The following is an 8,686-nucleotide window of genomic DNA, read 5'->3' on the forward strand; positions in this document are numbered from 1 at the left end:
CAGAAATGTATGAGTATTGTTTCATGTCGTGTAAATGGACATACAAATATATTGTTGACAACTGTATTTCATACATACATTTACTCAGCTGTGAGGAGTATAAACTTGGGCTTTTGCTTGAGTATTTGCATTTCGCTTTATATTTTTGCTTTTTAAACATTTCACAGAATTTTTTATTTATCCTGCTTGGGGGGGGGGTGCTCATATTAAAACATACCCACAAACCAGAATTTTGGCAGATTTATTTCCTAAATCCCTTTCATTTTAAAAATAAATATATACGTTTAAAGAATAAATAATAATCCCATCTTTCAGAACCTGCGTGAGTTCGCGCAACTTTGTTGTTCTTGAACGCACCCCTCGAAAGGACTTCTGGGAAAGACAAGATGGCGGGATGTTCAAAAACTCTGCTTTTTTTAACAGAATAAACTGTAAATGGTAAAGTATAACAGGTTCACTGTCACCGCCTCACCCGGTAACCTGACCATGAACCGAGGCCGTAGAAACGTTGTCGCCCCCGCGGGTCTAACGGGCTCCTCGCCGGAGCAACAGACGTCCAGACCGAGACCAAATCGACTGAGCAGAAGTTTTAGACAAAGTCAGGCAGCGGAGTCTCCAGTGAGCCAAAAGTCAGGTTAGTAACTGATTTCTGTTCGTTCAGTGTGATTTTAGGTTGTTGAAGCGGTGTCCCCTCCCCCCTGGGTGACGTGTACAAGCCCCGGCAACTCCCCCTCTCCTACATGGGCGATGTGCCAAACTCCATAAAATGGTTTTATCAAACCTGCTACGACTGAAATTTAAACTGCTGGACTGTAAACGTCTTCCACCAAAACAAGCCTCGGGTGTAAAGTGATGGTGGATCATAACCAGGCTGACTTAGTGACTGACTTAGTGATCAACAGATCAACAGAGAGGTTTACTGGGGGTAGAATAGCAGAGCGGTCCGTCTGAATCAGCTGTTTCCTGTCCTAGAGTTTAAGACTCCGACCAGAATCCCCAGATCCAGGTTCAGTGAAGAGTCTCCGCACAACGAGTCCGACTTCCAGCAGGACATCATCTGGGACGCAGCCTCGCCTTCACCCAACAGACTCGGTAAACGCCAGAGGTTACGTCACTGTTAGTAAAGGTCATCCTGTTGGTCAGTTCACCAGCTGGTTGATGGAGGTTGATTGATGCTTTGTTGTTTATTAAACACAAGTGTTTGCTCAAATGCTTTACACAGTTTTATAACATTGTAAATGGAGCCAGTTGAAACGTTGGTTTACTGGTAGAGGGTTTAATTTCCCTTTGGCCAGTGCTGCAAGGTGACTCTGTGCTTCTCTTCAGGGAAGAGAGGTAAAAAACACCCGGCTCGAGGTGTGAACATCTCGGAGATCGTCAGCAGGATCGCTCCGAAGGTCAGTAACAGCAGGCCGGACATCCACCTGAAGACACCGGAGAATGTCGGTTCAGTCTGGCTGCCCGTGTAACGTTTCAGCACAGATGGTGGCTCAGATCAGAAACACTGGAGGTATTAAACAGCGATTACTCAGATCTAGAATTAATTTTGTGTTGTCACCTGTGTTTGTGAAGCACGGCAGACCAGAGGTCCCAGAGCCGACGTTACAGCAGTGGATCGGAGACAGCGCCGCCATCCCATGCACGCCGGACGTCCAGGCACCCAAACCCAAGAGGAAATCCCCGAGGTGGGTCAGAAGAAGCAGCAGCAGCCTGGAGCTGCCTCTGCTGTGGTGACTGTGGCTCTGAAACTCTGCGAGGAGTCTTGTTTATTTCTCAGTTGTGGTCAGATCCTAAAAAATATTGGATATACAATTTCAAATGGTCTCGGTTGTTTAACTGTCCAAACATAATCTCAGCAGAACCTTTTATACCTTGGTGCCGGCAACAGCCTGGCTGAGGGCGTTATGTTCTCGGGTTGTCCGTCAGGCCCGTTTTTGTCAATGCCTTCGGGGAATTTCTTCAATTTTGGCACAATCAGTGAACTGATTATATTTTGGCAGTCAAAGGTCAGTGACCTCACTTCTGTCCCATACCTGTGGATTTGACCTGTGGGCAGAATTTCTGAATTTACTGTCATGTTGTGTTTCATGGTTCAAACTTGCCCCGTGTTTTCTTGGAAGCCCTGCTGGTGTTTGATGGCAGCAGCTTGCACGCCATCGGCTCGCCCACCTACTGTTGAGCTCCATCACCAAACCAGCTGATGATTGGCTAAAGAGGAAATATTATGTTTTTTGGAAATGAGCTTAAAATGTGCTCTTTGTTTTGATGATGACTAGTAATGCTCATTTTTATTAGAGACTAATCAGAATCAATTAATTGAGAAATTGTTCTGTTAAATACATAATTCGTGTGTATTGCTGGCTCAGCACTATTTAACATTTACATTCAGATTGTCGTTTAAAACTGGAGCCTTAGTTATAAAGAAGTTTTTCAGCAGCATCTCATTTCTTTCTTTTTAAACCATGTGACGCTGGGTTTTGTTTTTCCTCAGAACGAATGCGGTGGACGACCTCCTGAAACTGGCCAAACAGTTTGACTTCAGCATGTTTCATCAATGTGAAGCGGAGGTGGAGGACGCGCACCAGCAGAGCCCGCAGCTCCTGTCTGAAGACACCCGTGATCTCAAGAAGGACGATCACAATGACGTCTCACCTTGGCTTCCTGGAAACTGTCGGCCAGCTATGAACGCAGCGGCTGGGACAGATGCGCAGGCACGTGTGGTTCAACAGATGGAGGATGATTTGGATTTCCTGTTTGATGGACCGACCCAACACGTGAGCAGAAATTTAAGCCAGTTGTCGTCAGCTCAGCCTTCACAAGTACAGCCAGCACATGGTTCCGCTTCAGGTGTTTCCACAACAAACACCAACACTTCAGTGAGTGACGAGTTCGAGGACGACTGGGAAAACGACGACCTGCTCAATGAGTCGTTATTGTTGGACATGACACAAAACCCACAGATGTTTGCTGCTCCGAAGAACAGTTCAGCACAGAAACCAGCCAGCGGGATCAAACATCCACCTCCTGTCAGAGGAGGCGCTGCAGGCAGGCAGCCCACTGTTTCTCAGGTGGGGAAGGAGAATGTGGGACAACGATCGACTTTCAAACTGGAGTCTAACCTCGACTTCTCTGTGAAACGAAGCCAGACATGGGCAAACTTGAAGGTGGGTTACAGCTCAAAAGCAGCAGACAAAGATGCTCAGCAAAGCAGGTTTTCCTCCACTGGTGAGGTGGGACCTCAGCATACCTGGCGGACGTGTCAGTCAAACCCAGCGAGGTCCCATCCTCAGAAATCCCAGTTCTATCAGAGGACGTCTGCTACCAGCTCCCTGCCTGCTGCTTCTGCATCAGACACCCCGGCTACAGAAACAGGTCAGAAACATGACGTTTCCTCCCATCAGGCAGTTTATGACTTCCAGGACGAAGACCTGGACTCGTTCTTCTCGTCGGACCTGGTGTGGGATGACCCAGCTGACGACAACCTGCTGTGTGAGATCTTTGACGACCTGGAGAACCAGATCCAAAGTTTGGGCAACGTGTCTATAAGGCAGACTCCTCCTGTGGGTCCGGTGCCAGAGCAGAGAGCAGCTCTGCAGCCGTCCAACAGAACCTGGGACAGCGGGAACCAACAGCCTGCTTCTGGACGAGCTGCCACTTTTACGCACCGTCCGCCCCAAAAACAAACTCCCACCACTCTGCCCAGTGCCTCAGGTAGACCAGGTAGTCTGGCTGCAGGTGTACAGGTGAACACAGTGAGGGACTCTCTCAGATTCACACAGAGAAGAACTGTGCCAGGATCCACGTGTCTGCAGGGGAGCAGCAGGGTCCAGTCAGCTGCTGCTGCACCGCAGCCGACCAGCAGAGACCAGTTCACCTTCAAGAGGCCAAACAACCTGGCTCCTACAGTGGGCGACAAAGGTAAGAGCTCACCTTCAAGAGGCCAAACAACCTGGTTGTGGGCGACAAAGGTAAGAACACACAGGTCACACAGGAAGTGAGCTGGCTCCAAGCTGCAAATCTCAGGGCTGACGTTGACAGGGTTATGTCCTAAACAACGTGAGCAGACACGTGCACGCTGCTGCCAAGTTGCTGTTTGTGTTAGCAGTTGTTTGGGCTCTGGCCATGCACGCTACCTGCTGCTGCGGGCGTGTGCTTCAGTCCATGGCCTTGACTTTGCTCTGAACGAGAAGTAGCTATGTGCTAAGGAGCGTTAGCTTGGTCTGTTAGCAGATCCTCCCAGCTCCAAAAACATCCGAGTAGATTTCCAAACTGGCCTTACTGGGATGGACTGGCCACATATTCACAATCCAAGTGTTACTTTGTCACCTGGAAAAATATCAAAACTCAATAAAGGCCCAGGATGTGTTTAAGGAAACTGAGCTAGGTGGAGGGTCTGACCAGCTGTGACATGGTGCTGTAAAGTCTTGGGTGGTCCCTGTGAGGGGTCTCTGGGACCAGCATTACATAGTCTGGTAACAGCAGTAGCGATGGCAGAGACGCCATTCACCTCATTACAAGTTGGTGTACTCTCAAACTTACTGTGAAGCTGTTATTTTAATGTAAAACTGTTGCTTTATGTTTACACGATGAATCCCTGAATCCGTTCCAGCTGCGTCCTCCTGTTTCCTCTGCAGGTAAATGTTCGGCAGCAGAGATCGAGCTGAAGAAGCAGCAGGCAAAGGAGAGGAGACAACAGCGACTTCTGGCCACTCACAACCTCCGGGCGCCCACGTGACAAACACCACCATCTGCACAGCTGAGCTCCTCACCTGCCTGATGAAAGGCACACCTGGACGGGAGCTGGTAACCTGTCCACAGTCTGCCCTGTTCTGCCAGCCCTGCACTTTCATGACCTTTAATCCAGATTTTAAAATCTCTGACTCAGCTCAAAGACAGCTGACTGACACTTCTTGTACAAAGTTGTTTTTGCAAATTAAACTGTACTGTTCACGTTTCTGTGGTGGTTGTTTTGGAAACCAAGCCATGTTTTTGTCTTTAAAGGAATAGTTCAAACATTTTGGGAAATAATTGACTCATTTTTGTAAGGATTTGTAAAGCGTTTACCTTTATTTTGATAGTAACACTAAAGAGATGACTGAATAATTTACAGAGGAATATTGTCTTTATAGTTGGGTCATTACAGAAGGGCCAGCCAATAACTATTAAAGGTAAACCATGGTATTAGTGAGCTTCGGAGGGATTAATGGGTGTTTTTTGGGGCAGACCCAGGCTAACTGTTTCCCCCTGCTTCCAGTCTTTATGCTAAGCTAAGATAACCACATTCTGACTCCATCTGGAGATCAATCTACATCTTTAACATTCTAAAGTGACAGACTGTTCCTTTAAGATCCTCCAGCTCTGTGTCACTGATGAACAGATTTATTTCTCATTTAGTTTTTATTTTTTTTATTTTTTTTAATCAATACTAGGAAAATTCAGATGGGTTTAGTTTTTAGCTTTTCGGGCCTGACTGACATTTTGGTTCTAGTTTAACAACTTTTACCTTTATCTTCTGTAAAGCACTTTATCAAACAGACCTAAAGGTGTTTTACCATCAGACCCCCCCAACCCCCCAGCCTGATAACCCCAGTGACAGTGGGACATGCGTCTCTCAGCTACAGCCCCCTCCATGACCCTCTGCTGCCTACAGCCTCCTATTGTTACATACAGTACATGTTTTATATTTTATGATTATCTATGTATTGACTAGTAGCCTTTAGTCTGTTTGGTATTGTTTTAGTGTATTGCTATCTGTATTCTGTGCAGCACTTTGGGCTCTGTGAGTTGTAAAGTGCTATATAAATGCTGCTTATTATTATTGTTATTCCAGCTTCTCCACCCTGTGTTGTCAAAGTATGGTCTGTAAATCAGCCCCGCCTGCCGCCTAGCCAAGGTTAGAAGAAGGGTTTTTCCAGCCAGTAGTCATGTCAAACAGCCATGGAGGAGCTCTGGGCAGCTAAAAGTCTGAACCAGCGGCTGCCAGAGTGAAGAGGGGGCGTCTTTAGCACAGAGAGAGTGGGACAAAGAAAGAGCAACAACCAGGGTTAACATGGGTTTGGTTGTTTGACATGGAGAGGGTTAAAAGCAGCCAGAGGACTCCGACTGGATTCAGATGTAAGGTCAGTGAACATTAAACCCCTTTGACTTCACCTTGACGATGAAACAGCCAGAGGACTCAGACTGGATCCAGATGTAAGGTCAGTGAACATTAGACCCCTTTGACTTCACCATCACGATGAAGGCAGGATTTTAGTTTTATCTACACAGCACAAAACAAAAGAATAAACTCTTATTTTTGACTGCTACTTAAAAACTAAACCAGAGGCTGAACTGCAGAACCCAACACAGAGACTCGACTCATTCATGGACTTGTCTGTTTTGGTTCTGTTCTGTTGTGACTCTAGGGCTTATGGGAAATGGTGTTTGTTAAAGACATCATTTCTGAGTTTTTCTTGCCCCCTAGTGGCAGAAGTTGATACATGCAACTCAGGACACTAGGAAACATTCAGTTTCTCCCACTGTAAGAAACCAACCATCCAGATGTGAGCAGAAGTCCGTTAGTTTACCTGGATCCGGTGCATCATCCTGTTCACTGTTAGGTGTTTTCGTTTCATGGCCCCACAACCACGACAACAGGGCTCAAAGTGTTTACAGTGGATTTCTTTCCTGAGTTACCTGAGACTTCCCTTGAACTCTGAGTGACCCCTCACCCCCACCTGCCTCCATGAATTACTCCCAGTCCAGTCACAGAGGACAGTGATAGGTTGGTGCCTGTCCAGCCACCAGAAACCTCCAGACGACGTCCACGCTGATAAAGAGCAGGACAGGTTTCACTTTCAAGACGTTTCTGATGTCCTCAGTACGTGTGCTACTGTTTGTTGGCTGGTGGCTCGGCAGCTTTGATTCCCAACCCGAGGGTTGGCAGTTTGATTCCTGGCTTCTCCGGTCCCCATGTTAAAATGTCCACTGAACCCCGAGGCGCTTCTGTTGTCGGTCCCATCAGTGTGTAAATGGTGTAAAGCACTTTATGTGGGTTTCACTGGGTAGAAAAGTAAGACATCACCACTAAATCCCCTAATGTCTCTGTTTAGGGCCAACAGCACCATACCAAACTGTGTATTCAGTGCCAACATGTCATGTTCAGGTGTGAAATACTTCTGGTGGAGTCGGAACTAGCCTCTTAACGATTCATCTACTTTGGAAGTCGACTTCCCTATTTCCATCGGCGTTGAATATGTCGATGACCCGCTGCACCAGGGTGTTCTGCTGCAGCTCTGGTAGCGGCATGAACTCCTCCGCAGTCAGGGAGCCACAGTTAGGTCGAGTCTGGAGTCTTGAACCTCTTCCTCAGCCTCTTAATGTCCTCAGCATCAGCTGGAGGGAAACAGGGCTATTTCCAGACACAGCGATTGAAACTACAAACAACAACAAACAAACAAGTCCAAGGAGGAGGATCTTTGGCCAATCACTGAGTTTGTCTGACACCTCCACCTGTGAAGTTCAGGACACCTGTGTCTCCTCCCCCTGGATCTTATTTCTTTCCAGTACCACCTTTAGAAACCACCTCCCCAGGACCTGGACCAAACTCCCCTGGTTTACTGTTTGTACTGGCCGTGACTGTGGGAGCTGGTGTTCCATCCATGTACTGTACCAGTGAACTCTTGTACTGGACCTCCTGGTGCCTTCGTCTCAGCCCTAACACCAGGTCATGTGACACCTCTTTCAGCACTAATTTCTCTGCTGATCATCAACTGGACTCAGTCTTGTGTTTGAAACGAAGCTGTAGATTTTCTAGGTGTTTGTTCATGTCTACAAGCTCCAGGAAAAGACCAAAGCAGCAGTTAACATAGCACTGAGTTCCTCGTCCATACTTTGTGGAGGTCGTGACTGTTGCTACTCTGTGGAGCAGGTTCTAGGTAAACTACAGTCTCTGTGAAGGAACAGTGAGGCTCACTGATGTGGTTCGCTAGTTCTGGGACACAGTGGAGCTGGATGGCGCAGAGGACGGAGTCACAGCTTCATCACACAAACTACAATATGTCTTTTCACAGGATTTTTGGACAATAATTAAAATATAAAAAATCTCTGGCCTTTACTTAATAACCCCTTGGTCAGTTTTTAGGTTTCCACCTGAAAACAAAGCCAGGTTTAGTCAGAACCAGCTGCACAGCAGAGAGGCCAAGGTGACCAGACTGCTCTGTGGGTGACGTCTGGGCAAACTTAGAAACACCGTCAGTCTCCCCGCCTCCATCACCAGGCCACAGTGAGACCCGGCAGTCTCCCGCAAAGCTGTTGTTCTGACTTTGGCCTGAGTGGAACAGAGAGTCAGTGACACTGGTGCTGTTGGGCCTGTTCTAGAAGTTCTGAGCTGCAGATCGACTTCTGATGGAGTATAAATGAAGTTAAACAATGCAGTACTAACCATTTTAGCCACCTGGTATCTTTGTAAACACACGTGCCATGCTGGGCCACCTTCAGGTCACATTTCAGACCCAGTCTGGTCCCGAACCAGGACCACTATGAGGGGAAAAAGTTAAATATCTAAAGATCAGAAGTGTCTGAAGAAATCATGTCCATCCATCCATTTTCCTCCACTTATCCGGAACCAGGTCACGGGGGCAGCAGTCTAAGCAAAGATGCCCAGACTTCCCTCTCTCCAGACACTTCCTCCAGCTCCTCCGGGGGG

General features: G+C 47.4%; 1 protein-coding gene across 3 annotated transcripts; it reads left to right on the forward strand.

Moving 5' to 3' along the window:
* The first annotated feature begins 337 nt into the window (after positions 1-337).
* On the forward strand, positions 338-4,950 carry etaa1a (ETAA1 activator of ATR kinase a). Of its 3 annotated transcripts, none has more exons than XM_020620211.1 (7): positions 338-634; positions 973-1,092; positions 1,327-1,397; positions 1,573-1,685; positions 2,492-3,883; positions 3,940-3,968; positions 4,635-4,950. In XM_020620211.1, the coding sequence occupies exons 1-7, from the start codon at positions 436-438 to the stop codon at positions 4,733-4,735; spliced, it is 2,025 nt and encodes a 674-aa protein (XP_020475867.1). In that variant the 5' UTR covers positions 338-435; the 3' UTR covers positions 4,736-4,950. The 3 variants fall into 3 exon arrangements, with proteins under 3 accessions (XP_020475867.1, XP_020475866.1, XP_020475865.1); XM_020620210.1 differs by having other exon boundaries at positions 2,492-3,870; positions 3,927-3,968; XM_020620209.1 differs by lacking the exon at positions 3,940-3,968 and having other exon boundaries at positions 2,492-3,918.
* The last annotated feature ends 3,736 nt before the right edge of the window (positions 4,951-8,686 follow it).

This window comes from Monopterus albus, unplaced genomic scaffold, assembly GCF_001952655.1.
Source record: "Monopterus albus unplaced genomic scaffold, M_albus_1.0 scaffold235.1, whole genome shotgun sequence".
In the NCBI taxonomy this organism is placed as follows: Eukaryota; Metazoa; Chordata; class Actinopteri; order Synbranchiformes; family Synbranchidae; genus Monopterus; species Monopterus albus.

Excerpts from the sequence above, each read along its gene's own strand:
- etaa1a (XM_020620209.1), top strand. The coding sequence starts at position 436 with ATGGTAAAGTATAACAGGTTCACTGTCACCGCCTCACCCGGTAACCTG. Across the intron at positions 1,398-1,572 it reads TCAGCAGGATCGCTCCGAAG|CACGGCAGACCAGAGGTCCC; the intron begins GTCAGTAACAGC and ends GTGTTTGTGAAG. Across the intron at positions 1,686-2,491 it reads CCCAAGAGGAAATCCCCGAG|AACGAATGCGGTGGACGACC; the intron begins GTGGGTCAGAAG and ends GTTTTTCCTCAG.